Source organism: Bos indicus, chromosome 15, assembly GCF_029378745.1.
Source record: "Bos indicus isolate NIAB-ARS_2022 breed Sahiwal x Tharparkar chromosome 15, NIAB-ARS_B.indTharparkar_mat_pri_1.0, whole genome shotgun sequence".
In the NCBI taxonomy this organism is placed as follows: Eukaryota; Metazoa; Chordata; class Mammalia; order Artiodactyla; family Bovidae; genus Bos; species Bos indicus.
Window position 1 is genome coordinate 39,134,673 of NC_091774.1, and position 13,691 is coordinate 39,148,363.

At 41.7% G+C, this 13,691-nt stretch overlaps 1 protein-coding gene across 1 annotated transcript in view; it reads right to left on the bottom strand.

Annotated features, from left to right (window-relative positions):
- SPON1 (spondin 1) overlaps positions 1–13,691 on the bottom strand; it is a 315,970-nt gene that overhangs the window by 286,855 nt on the left and 15,424 nt on the right. Inside the window, exon 2 of the mRNA XM_019975385.2 lies at positions 7,942–8,048. Within this exon, the coding sequence (XP_019830944.2) occupies positions 7,942–8,048 (107 nt within the window). The remainder of the gene's footprint in view (positions 1–7,941; positions 8,049–13,691) is intronic.

Sequence of the window (13,691 nt, forward strand, 5' to 3'; positions counted from 1 at the left end):
CACTTTTTACCTAACACATAAGTATTTATGTTGTATATTGTCTCTAATTCCCTTATACTAAATTATAAGTTCTAAGTATGTACTGAGTTCTACATTTGGTTAGGTGCTTTTCTACTTTAAACTAGTTGAGGGCAGGAATGAAATATTGTTCACTACAACCAAAAATTAAGTATTTTAAATGTAACAAATGTCTAGCACTTATTGTTTCTTCATATGAATTTTCTAAAACAAAATTTAGTGTTGGAAAGTAATAAACATGAAACATGGTCTAAACTTCAAAAAAAAAAAAAAAAAAAAAGAGAGAGGAAAAAGTAGAGTGGTTTTCACACAAACCCCTGACATTCACCCCTTGTCCACCTGCAAATTTCAACCACCCAAAGAGACAACTCAAAAGTTACTGTCTCAAGAAGACAGAAGACACAGACATGGCCAAGAGGCACATAAAAAGATGCTCAACATCACTGATTATTAGAGAAATGCAAATCAAAACTGCAATGAGGTATCACCTCGTACCAGTCAGAAAGGTCATCATCAAAACATCTACAAATAACAAATACTGGAGAGGATGTGGGGAAAAGAGAACAATTCTACACTATTGGTGGGAAAGTAAATTGGTGCAGTCTGTGGAGAACAGTAGGGAGGTTCCCTAAAAAACTAAAGATAGAGTTAACATACGATCCTGCAATCCCACTCCTGGGCATATATCTGAAAAAGATGGAAACTCTAATTAAAAAAAAAAAAAGCACCTCAATATTCATAGCAGGACTATTTATAATAGCCATGACATGGAAGCAACCTAAGTGTCCATCAACAGATGAATGAAGAAAGAAGGAAGATGTGGTATGCACACACAGACACATGAATATTATTCAGCCATAAAAAAACATGAAATTATGGCATTTGCAGCAACATGGATGGACCTAGAGATTACCTAGAGATTACCATCCTAAGTTAGGTAACTCGGACAAAGACAAATATCATATGATGTCACTTACATGTGGAATCAACATAAATGATGCAAATGAACTTATTTACAAAACAGAAACAGACTAATAGACATAGGAAAAAACCTTCTGGTTACCAAAGGAAAAAAGGGGGAGGGATAAGCTAGGAGTTTGGGATTAATAGATACACACTACTATATATAAAATATAGCTATAGCACAGGGAACTATATTTGATATCTTGTAGTAACCTACAATGGAGAAGAATCTGAAAAAGAATATATATACCTGAATCACGCTGCTGTACACCTGAAACTAACACATAATAAATCAACTGTATTTCAATTAAAAAAAGTTTCCATCTCTATAAATATCCTTTCTCTTCTCCCAAATTAGCACTCACTCCTTGCTTCCTACAAATGATTGCTTTCTTATTTGCACACACACAGCAATTGTAATAGTATGTGCAATATAGTTCTTTCTGTACAAGTCTCTTTATGTTACAGGGAAGAAATGATAGCATTTCCCTAGAGTAGACAGATGAGATCACCCCTGCTACTGCTAAGTCACTTCAGTCGTGTCCGACTCTGTGCGACACCATAGACAGCAGCCCACTAGGCTCCTCTGTCCCTGGGACTCTCCAGGCAAGAACACTGGAGTGGGTTGCCATTTCCTTCTCCAATGCATGAAAGTGAAAATGAAGTCACTCAGTCCCGAGTCCCCGACTCTTAGCGACACCAAGGACTGCAGCCTACCAGGCTCCTCCGTCCATGGGATTTTCCAGGCAAGAGTACTGGAGTGGGGTGCCATTGCCTTCTCCAGAGATCACCCCTATATCCAAGGAAATAAATATCTAGGCTCTCACTGTTTGTGCTCTAACACTGTACCTAGCCTACCAAGGTTGAGAAGTTCTACTGGAGATCCTGACCTCCTAACTAACACTATGTACTAGGCCTTAATTATTCATCTCAATATGCTCAGGGCCTAGTAAGTTGCTGTTTACATAGCTGGTAATCAATGCTTTTATTAGCTCATCTCACCTAATATTTATTGAATGTCCACCATGTGCCAGGCACAGTGCTAGTAAAAGAAATACACTAGTGAACAAAATAGATAAAGTCATCCCTACAATTTGGTGGGATGGAGCAATATTAAACAAATAATCTTACAAATACATAAGCTGTAATAACCACTGTGAAGGAAAAGTAGAGTGCTCTGCATGCTATGGAAATATTTGAATAAACAAATGAAGGAAAGCATTGCACATTTTATATGGTAATATTCATTCACCAGAAAGGTATACTCTACAGGAAAAGAAAGAATATTGTGGGCTCTCTGAGGACAGATTAAGAATCCCGTAAGACAATCTAACTCCCCCGTTCATGCTCCTGTGATAATAGCCTGAGATCCTATCTCATGAATGACTCATTCTGAACTTATGGGCAACTAAAAACCCTAAGATACATATGTTGTTTGTTTAATGTGCTACCATAAATCCGAATCACTCTTCTCATACAGCTACAATAGGTTATTTGGATCTAAGTAGGTAACTTGCTGTGTTTCTCCATTAGCTTTTCATCTTGCTAGATTTAGTCTCTCAGTTTGACCTGCCCAAATACTGTCATGCCCAATCCTGATGTGGGAATATATGTGTCTCTTCACATCAGTGGCTATGGCTACTCTGATGTAATGTTCAAATTCAGGTTGTTGAAGAGAATGCTGAGTGAAAATTTGGGTGAGGCTGAGAGGCAGAAATCACCTTTGAAATATACATCAAAAACATAAAAATGTCCATATCCTTTGCACTTCTGGGAATCTCTTCTAGTAAACCAATATCAAATAAGGAAAAAAGTTTTATTCAAGAAAATAATTTTTCTCCATTATTTATAGCAGTGAATAGTGATTTAAAAATTCTAATCTTATAAGGGTCACAATTAAACTTAGGTGAGTGTAACAAGAGGACATTTTCTTATAAACTAAGAGAGAATTCCTAAAAACAGGCTTGCAATAGCATTTTATTTTCAGAAAAGTGTGTTGAATACTCATTGAGCTTCTTACATGGCTCAGAATTCATCAGGCACTAATAAATATTTATTGTTAATAAAGAGATGATGAAAACATTTTATAAACAGGTGATTAAGAATGGAACATAATTAGTTATCAGAAAATATTTGATTGTATGGTGTTGATAAAGAATATTAGGCACACATTCCTTTTTAAAATGAGGCTTTCTTCCTTTGACTGGCAGCCTATTCCATTAACTAGTTGATGCATACAGGACTTTAAACTAAAGCAATGGCATTACAAATTAGCAGCTTGAATTTTAGTATAAATATGGCACTTAAAATTCTGTCTAATTGAAGTGCCCACTCTGTGAGGGGCTCAGGATGAGGTGCTGGGGTACAGTAGCAAACAAGACCGGCAAAAATCCCTGCCTAGTGGGGCTTACAGCTTAGTGGAAGGGGGCAGGTGATACTCAAGTCAACAAGTAAAATAGATGGTACATCAGGTGGCCAGAAAGGCAGTGGAGTGGAGAGGGATAGGGGATTCAGCCAGGGATAGAAGGGGGAGTGAAGTTCCAAAGAGAGTGATGGGGCGCCCCCCTCTCCCTCCCGGGAAAGGGACGTCTGAGCAGAGAGCCCTGAAGGAGGAGGGAGAAAGTGCTGGGCAGTTGGCTGGGCCATGAACATTCCAGGAAGCAACTTGCTTTGAGCAATACGATTTTAAAGGATTGGGGTTTGACTTCTGTACAGGCAGTCCAGCCGCCGCATTCCTTGTCACTTTCAATTAACCGTGAGTACACCCAGCTAGCTCATCAAAAAGGTTCCCATGTCTCTCCCTTCTGGCAGCCAGGGACAGATACCCTCAGCGGTGCCAAAACTGCCACGCTGGACCAGCCGCCGCTGGAAGCAGAGGAGCAGCCCCGCCCCCTTCTCCTCGGCCTCCAGGGTGCCGGTGGGGGCGATGTAACCCTTAGCCTTCCTCTCCCGACAGCCTCATTCTCTCCCTACTAAGTCTAAAGGGGCATTAATGTTTGCTTTAAAGTTTCTTTTGTACCTAGTGAATCTGTGCGCTGAGTAAGGGCTCTCATTGAGAAGCAAAATCATCACCTCTTAGAGTCACTTTTAGAACTAAGAATGTCATTTCCACCAGATGTAAAGGATATTAGGATTTCATCATTGATATTAAGTCCTTAAAGCTGTCATATTTGGAGTGAGGGTGTTAACAAAGAAGTACTTCTAAATATTTGTTAATTGCTATGTGTATATATATAATTATATCAGCATTTGTAGTTTCTGATCATCTACTCATGTCCCCACTGATGACTTGCTGACTTCCTGTCATGCCTGTTGATATAAAGCGCAGTGACAAGGAGGATGCTATAAGTTCCATTAGGGTAGGATGATGTCTGTTTTTCTCACTGCTGTATCTCCAGTGCCTACCTTAGTGCCTGGCACAAAGGAGACACTCAATAAATGCTGATCAATAAATGAATGACTTTAAAGATGACAGCTTTGATACAGAGAGAAAATACTTTCATGCTAGAGTGGAAGGGGGCAAGTACAGAGACCACGATGTCTGAAGCAGGAGAGGCAAGATGACATGAGCTATGATTTCTCCCTAACCTCCAAGATACTGGGCACCCAAGTGAACGTGCAAGGCAGGGCAGGGGTGGGGAGATGAATGGGAGAAAACCTCTAAAACAGGATCCCTTCCCCACCCCCTTAAGATGTTAGATTCCTTTGGTCAATTTACTTAGTCCCTTGGAGACTTGGTTTCATCATCTAGAAAATGGGTACAACAATCCTGACTTCACAGGGTTGCTATGAGAGCTAAGTAGGATAAGGAATATAAAGCTCTTGACATAGAGCCTACTGCCATTAAAAAGTTGTTATGACTCTCATTTACCAAGGTTTGAATCCCAGCTTTATTGCTTAGAGCTGAATGGTCTTAAGAAAGTTACTGGAATCCCTCTGTTGCCACAATTTTCTCATCTGTGAAAAACAGGATAATAATGCTTATCTTGTGGTGTTACTCTGAGGATTAAATCAGTTAAAACATGTAAACCACTTAGAACAGTATCTGGCATGCAAGCATTGTTATTGTATGTGAGGCGTTTTTCCTATATGTTTCCAACTTTGATGTTGTTAAGGCTCAAACAACAGATTTGTTGATGTGATGATGGAGTTCTTGCTGGACAGGCTGTATCCTCGTCTCATTTCAACATTAGTTCTCAAACTCGAGTTTGCACTGGATTCATCCTGAAGGCTTGCTGAAACACAAGCTGTGGGGGCCCCACCCTCAGAGCTTCTAATTCAGAAAGTCTGAGTGGGGCTTGAGATTTTTTTTATTTCTAACAAGTTCCCAGATGATGCTGATGCTGGTGGTCCAAAGACCACACTTGGAGAACCACTGTGATATAAAGAAAGGATATCAGAAGCTCTAAGAGAAGAAGGAAAGATGAATACATAGAGAGAGAGTTCTGAAACAATCCCCAATTGGAATGAGTTATGGGCACTAGTAGAAAGAACAATTTGTTCACTTATTCATTCAACAGATATTTACTTACTGCCCAATGTGAGCAGGGCTCTGTATTCACCAACTGGTTTCCAGGACCAAGATTAAGCCAAGCAGAAACAACAGTGAGTTGGAGAAGACTGTCAATTTGCTGAATTAAAATAACATCAAGGAAAGAAACCATGTCCCCACTGGCCTAACTCTGGCATTATTTAGTGTGTGTATGTGTATCAGAATGTACACAAAATTTACCATTTTGACCATTTTTAAGTATACAGTTCATGGGATTAAGTACATTCAATGTTATACTAGCATCAACACCATCTATCTCCAGAACGTTTTTCATCTTCCCTAATTGAAACTCCACACATTTTCATCAATAATTCCCTATTTCCCTTTCTCTCACATCTCCTGGCAACCACCATTCTACTTTCTGTTTCTATAAACTTGATGATGAAGCTCATATAAGTGACATCAGACAGTATCTGTCATTTTGTGCCTACTTATATAATTTAGCATAATGTCAAGGGTCATCCATATTATAGCATATGTCAGAATGTCCTTTTTTAAAGGTGAATAATATTTCACTGTATGTATACACCACATTTTGTTTATCCATTCACCCACCAATGGATATTTAGATTGTTTCTGCCTTTTGGCTGTCATTAATATTGCTGCTATGAACATGAGTGTACACATAGCTGTTCAAGTCCCTGCTTTCAACTCTTTTGGGGAATATATTTCTAAGCTTCATTTTAAAGCAGATAAATTTTGTTTTAGTAAATATTAAGATCACATTTCCCATCTCCCACCTCCCCCCCTCCTTTTCCCTTCTTAGAACTTGATTCCTCCTGACACTCAGGTGCCTAGATCTCTCAGCTGCCCCAATCTGATAAATCATTCACACCTCCAAGAACAAGGGGGATACATCTTAGTGCTCTTGTGGGCTGAATGCACGCATGAATCTTCCTTTCTCTATAATGACAACCTTGCTGATGCATTGTCCAAACACACCTATGCCAGGAGCATGGCCAGGACTATAAGGAAGACATTTAGTCACTGGAATCAGACATGTGATAGAGAAGCCTGACCTTACTACTTACTAGCCATTTAGGCAAGGGATTTAATTTCTCAAATTTCAATCTCCTGATCTGTGAAAGAGGTGTAATAGTTTGGATCTACTTGGTTGCTGATAGAATTAAACTAAGATAAGGTAAAGTAAGATAAACTGAGATAAGGTAAAGCACTTAACCAAGTGCCTGGCATATGGTAAGTACCCAACAAATACAGACTGTATCTGAGTAATTCCTTCAGATACATTCCAAAACAGTTCCTGCCATCTATATCTACAGAAGGACATTACAATGAGCATGGAATTAATGGTCCCACTCAGCCACAAGCCCAGATTCCTAAACACCGGACATTGTCTTTTTTTTTAAATCACAGGATTCAAAATTACAACCTGCCCATAAGGGGTTAAAGATATCTTTGGACAAGGAAGATATTTTGGGTGCTCCATGGAACCCACAAATTGTACCAGAATCCCCAGCAGCCAGCTATGGGTGTAAGTATTCTTCCTTGGTTGTTGTTTTTTTTCCCCCTCTGAGTTTGCAAATGCCAGATAAAAATGGATTCCAGAACAATGGAAATTTGAGATGAGAAACGGTTACAGCAGATTTGGCCAGGCCTCCTCCTAGGATGGCCCCAGTCCTTCTGGGACGTGTTCTGACAACTCGTTGGCCTCTTTCTAAGCCTCTGAAAAGGGGGTGATGTTCCCGCCACTTCCCTTGGAAGAATGTTGCACAGTGAAATATGACTCACTGTCAGGGCCCTTGCCTTTGAGATTCCCTTTCTTCTCCTGACCCACTTTCGTCTTGCTGCGCCCTTTTGTACAAAGTCAAATGAGGCCTCCTCTGGAGGAGGCTGCTCTGTGAGGACTGACATTTAAAGACCATTACCACCTCTTCAACTCGGCCCTGTTCATTTAGCCAAGCAAAGCATGTTTAATTCTTTTAATCTTCCCTCATAAATCAATCTCTTCGTTCCCTTAATAGTCCTTCTCCTGTGCTTTGAACTCCCTCCAGTCTGGTCATCCTAAGCTCTTGTTCCGTTTACACTTGAGAATTGCCAGTCAAGAAGCGGCTGCACAGGAAAAACAGCCGGATCCTCGCCAGGGTTCTGGAAGTTCTCAGCACACTGGACTGTCTGCTGCCCAAGGCACCATGAGCCCCAGAAGAGCCCTGCCTGGAGGCCAAGCCCCACGGCCTTAAGGGAGACTTGAGGCGTCTGCTGCGCACCCTGTTATGGGTCTTTCCGTGGCCCTGGCCCACCCGGCCAATGGTCAAGGGAATTGCACAAAAAGCCTGTTCAGATACCTGTCCCGCTCCTTTCCATCAGCCTCCGCAGCACACTCACCTTGCAGCTGGCCTCAACCTACTACAGCGATGGAGGACCCTGGGTAAGCCCAGAAGCGTTCTTACCTGGAAGGTCCCAGCATGGTCTTCCTCTTTATCACCCTCTCTGTTTTCTTTGAGGGCGATTAAGGTGAATCCTCTGAAATAGGAGGGAGGGGCAGCTGAAAGCGTCACTGCAAGATAAGAAGAAAGCAGATGATAAGCACAAGAATCAGCTGTCTTCCATTTGTCAAATGGATAAATGTGAGCCCTCATCAGCATCCCAGACCTGTGGGCTGCAAGGGCAGGTGATGGCGGGAAAGGCTCATTTTGTAGAGTGATGAACTTTCACCCTCGACACCCAGCCCCCTCTCACATTTCAGAACCTGCTGAAACACCTGAACTGTGATCTTCCTTGGGAATTGTTGAATCCACCAAGCCTGAGATGAACGCTCTTAGTAACCACAATTTGATAAAAATAGTACATGGTCAGCAACTCGTCTTGACAGTTCTCTAATGTTATATACTTCCATAGATAGGCCCAAGACAGACTCAGCTGCTTGCAGCATAAACTCCTTATTAGTTCAGTTTAGTCACTCAGTCCTGTCTGACTCTTTGCGACCCCATGAACTGCAGCACACCAGGCCTCCCTGTCCATCACCAACTCTCGGAGTATACTCAAAATCATGTCCATCGAGTCAGTGATGCCATCCAACTATCTCATATTCTGTCGTCCCCTTCTCCTCCCACCTTCAATCTTTCCCAGCATCAGGGTCTTTTCCAATGAGTCAGTTCTTTGCATCAGGTGGCCAAAATATTGGAGTTTCAGCTTCAGCATCAGTCCTTCCAATGAATATTCATCTCCTTTAGGATGGACTGGTTGGATCTCCTTGTAGTCCAAGTTTCTCTCAAGAGTCTTCTCCAACACCACAGTTCAAAAGCAAAAGTTCATATCACAGTTCAAAATTCTTTGGCGCTCAGCTGTCTTTATAGTCGAACTCTTACATCCATACATGACTATTGGAAAAAACATAGCTTTGACTATGTGGACCTTTGTCAGCAAAGTAATGTCTCTGTTTTTTAATATGCTGTCTAGGTTGGTCATAGCTTTTCTTCCAAGGAGCAGGCGTCTTTTAATTTCATGGCTTTAGTCACCATTTGCAGTGATTTTGAAGCCCAAAGAAATGAAGTCTGTCACTGTTACCCCATCTATTTGCCATGAAGTGATAGGACCAGATGCCATGATCTTAGCTTTCTGAATGTTGAGCTTTAAGCCAACTTTTTCACTCTCCTCTTTCACTTTCATCAAGAGGCTCTTTAGTTCATTTTTGCTTTCTGCCATAAGGGTAATATCATCTGCATATCTGAGGTTATTGATATTTCTCCTGGCAATCTTGATTCCAGCATGTGCTTCACCCAGCCCAGCATTTCTCATGATGTACTCTGCTTCTGCTGCTGCTGCTGCATCGCGTCAGTCGTGTCTGACTCTGTGTGACCCCATAGACGGCAGCCCACCAGGCTCCCCCGTCCCTGGGATTCTCCAGGCAAGAACACTGGAGTGGGTTGCCATTTCCTTCTCCAGTGCATGAAAGTGAAAAGTGAAAGTGAAGTCGCTCAGTTGAGTCTGACTCTTCGCGACCCCATGGACTGCAGCCTTCCAGGCTCCTCCATCCATGGGATTTCCCAGGCAAGAGTACTGAAGTGGGGTGCCATTGCCTTCTCCGGATGTACTCTGCATATAAGTTAAATAAGCAGGGTGACAATATACAGTCTTGACGTACTCCTTTCCAATCTGTTGTTCCATGTCCAGTTCTAACTGTTGCTTCCTGATCTGCATACAGATTTCTCAAAAGGCAGGTCAGGTGGTCTGGTATTCCCATCTCTTTAAGAATTTCCCACAGTTTGTAGCAATCCACACAGTCAAAGGCTTTGGCATAGTCAATAAAGCAGAAGTAGATGTTTTTCTGGAACTCTCTTGCTTTTTCAATGATCCAACAGATGTTGGCAATTTGATCTCTGTTTCCTCTGCCCTTTCTAAATCCAGTTTGAACATCTGGAAGTCACAGTTCATGTATTGTTGAAGCCTGGCTTGGAGAATTTAGAGCATTACTTTACTAGTGTGTGAGATGAGTGCAGTTGTGTGGTAGTTTGAACATTCTTTGGCATTGCCTTTCTTTGGGATTGGAATGAAAACTGAGGATGTGGCAAAACACATCTATTTCTTGTGGGCACTCAGCGGGAACATATTCCCAGCCTCCCTTGCAGTTTGTTCTGCTTGTGTCCCAGTCCTGCTGGTGGAAAACATGGACGGACAGGATGAATGCCACTTCCTGCCTGGCCCCTCCAAATTTTCTACATGATTCTCCATCCTTCTTTTCCCATCTCTGCCTGCTGCATGCAGGGGAATCCAGCAGAGGACCCTGATACCCCAGGAGAAGGATTGGAGCCACAAGATGGAAGGAACCTAGGTTTCTGAATAACCACAAAGATTGGCTACTAATGTCTATAAAAGGTCAGATAGAAAGTAAGGAAGAAAGGTTGAGGGGAAAAAAAGACATAATGAAGTAGAGAAGAGCAAAAAATGTGGGGTGCTAAGCAATGGCACCCAGAAACTGATGACTTTGATGTCAAGAGAAAGAACTGAGATCTCTGAGGGATAGACAGATAGCCCCACTAATGTCTATAAAAGGTCAGATAGAAAGTAAGGAAGAAAGGTTGAGGGGAAAAAAAGACATAATGAAGTAGAGAAGAGCAAAAAATGTGGGGTGCTAAGCAATGGCACCCAGAAACTGATGACTTTGATGTCAAGAGATAGAACTGAGATCTCTGAGGGATAGACAGATAGGGATAGACAGATAGACAGATCTCTATCCCTCAGAGATCTCAGACAGACAGATAACAGCAGTCTGAGGTTATCTAGGTTAGGGTGGTGGGCCTTCAAAGCCAACCTACACACTTCTGAAGGAAGGGGAACAGAGAGTAAGAGGCAGACAATAAAGGGGCTGTGCCCATATCACCTCAAATTCCTTTGTGCCCTGGTACGTGGCCCTGGCACTGATGAGCCTTTGCTTCCAGAGGCTGGCACCTGTGGCTCATTCCTGAAGGACCAGCCTCAGGGCACTGGAGTTTCTCTGCCAAACACGAAAGACCCAGCTCCCTTGCATCAGGTGACGATTCTGAGGACGTGACATCTCTAAATAGCCCTGCAGGATCAGAGCTCACCCGGGGTCACGGCCAGGTGAGGTTTCTTCCTCCCCTGTCCCAGGTCCCTAACCCTTTATTGGCTTCCCCTGGGAGTACTTCCTTTAAGAGTCACTTGCACCCCGATCATCCCCTGAGGATTTGTTCTGGGTTAAATTGTGTCCTTCTAAAATGTATATTATAAGCCTAACCTCAGGTTTCTGGAAATGTGACCATTTTTGGAAATGGGGTCTTTGCAGATGTAATTAGTCAAGATGAGATCATAATACTGGATTAAGGTGACCCTAAGTCCAAGTGCGTTGGTCCAAGTGCCTATGGCCAATGTCCTTAGACAAAGAGATGCAGAGACACACAGGGAAGAATGACAAGTGATGACAGAAGCAGAGATGGGAGTGAGGCGCCTGCAAGCCAGTGAATGGCAAGGACTGCCGCCAGAGGCTAGGAGAGGCATGAAGAAACTCCTTGGAGCCTCCAAAAGGAAACAGCTCTGACAGCACCTTGAGTTCAGACTTTTCGCCTTGAGAACTGTGAGCAAATATATTTCTGTTGTTTTAAGCCACCGGTTTATGGTACTATACATGGGAACCCTAGGAAATGAATAATACCTGCTTCTGAGGAGCCCAACCTAAGCTAGACACGCAGTCTCTGCTGCACAGTCAGTGACTTCAGGCTGCAGCTCAAACTCCATAGACTGATGGGCCCACAGACTCTGTCTCTCCGGGAAGCTCCACCAACCATATTTCCATTCCCTGCTACACCACATTTCAGTCCTGGGACTCTCTCACTGGCAGTTTCCTGAAAAGCCATCATTTCATCCTACAGTATTATTTTTTTCCACTTGGCTATTCATACACCTGGAATGTTCCACCTCCTCCATTCCTGGCAAACTTCTTTAGAAATCAGCTAAATTTTCATCTTTTTTGTAATGTTTCCTTTGACTGCCCCATCAAGACCTGGGTGCTCTTTTCCCTTGGATCTTGTTAAAATTCCAATTGGGAAAGGAGTAAGCTAAGAAAGCTAAGATCATGGCATCTGGTCCCATCACTTCATGGCAAATAGATGGGGAAACAGTGGAAACAGTGACAGACTTCATTTCTTTGGGCTCCAAAATCACTGCAGATGGTGACTGAAGCCATGAAATTAAAAAATGCTTGTTCCTTGGAAGAAAAGCTATGACCAACCTAGACAGCATATTAAAAAGCAGAGACATTACTTTACTGACAAAGGTCCAAATAGTCAAAACTATGGTTTTTCCAGTTGTCATATATGGATGTGAGAGTTGGACCATAAAGAAAGCTGAGCGCTAAAGAATTGATGCTTTTGAACTGTGGTGTTGGAGAAGACTCTTGAGAGTCCCTTGGACTGCAAGGAGATCCAACCAGTCAATCCTAAAGAAAATCAACCCTGAATATTCATTGGAAGGACTGATGCTGAAGCTTCAATACTTTGGCCACCTGATGCGAAGAACTGACTCATTGGAAAAGACCCTGATGCTGGAAAGATTGAAGGCAGGAGGATAAGTGGATAACAGAGGATGAGATGATTGGATGGCATCACTGACTCAATGGACATGAGTTTGAGCAGGCTCCGGGAGTTGGTGATGGACAGGGAAGCCTGGTGTGCTGCAGTTCATGGGTTCGCAAAGAGTCAGACATAACTGAGCTACTGAACTGGCTGATACAATGGGCCTAATAACAGTATTTACCTCACCATATCAATGTGAAGCATAAATAATGCATGAAAGTCCTTAAAACCATTGTTGGCAGATAACAGATACAATAAATATCAGCTCTTATTATTATCAGCGATGAAATGATCACATTAAATATTTTGTGTGCAAGTATTTGTTTACCTATTTGTAAGTCCTTCAAAGGTAAGAATCACATCTTAGCCCAGCACAGTGGATAGCAGAGTTGGTATGTAATTATATTTACTGAATCATATTCATGGACTGGTAGATTCAGTGTTGTAAAGATGTCAATTCTTCTCAAACTGATTTATAAATTTAGGGCAACTTACATTAAAATTACAGCATGATTTTGTGATATTGACAAGCCATTTCTAAAATTTATATGTGCAGAGGGCCAAGAATATATAAGGCAACCTGGAGAAAGAAAGGCGAAGTTGGATGACTTATACTACCAGCTATTGAGACAATGCAGCTATAGAAATTAAGCCTGTGTACTATAGCAAGGAAAGAAAAATAGGCTGATTGAATAGTTTGAGGTCCAGATAAAGTTACACAAATACATATAAACTTGATTTATGATTAAGGGTGTACTGCAGAGCAGTGGGAGAAAGAAGATATATTCAGTGACAATTAGGAAACAGTCAGACATGAGGGAGCAACTAACACAACTTTTAAAAGGTACATAAACAGGTGGATCTTGGTCTTTACCTCACATCATACTCAAAATTTCACATGGATTGTAGAGCTAAATGTGAAAAAGTGAAACAATAAGGTTTTAGAAAGTAGCATAAGATGAAACATGAATGATCTTGGCCTGGGAAAGTTTTTTTTTTTTTTTTTTAGTAGAACATTTAAAAACACTGATGATAAACAAGATGTGTAAATGGAATGATAACAATGTCTGTTGATAAACAAAATTTTGATAAGAAAATGTAAGTTATGGTGT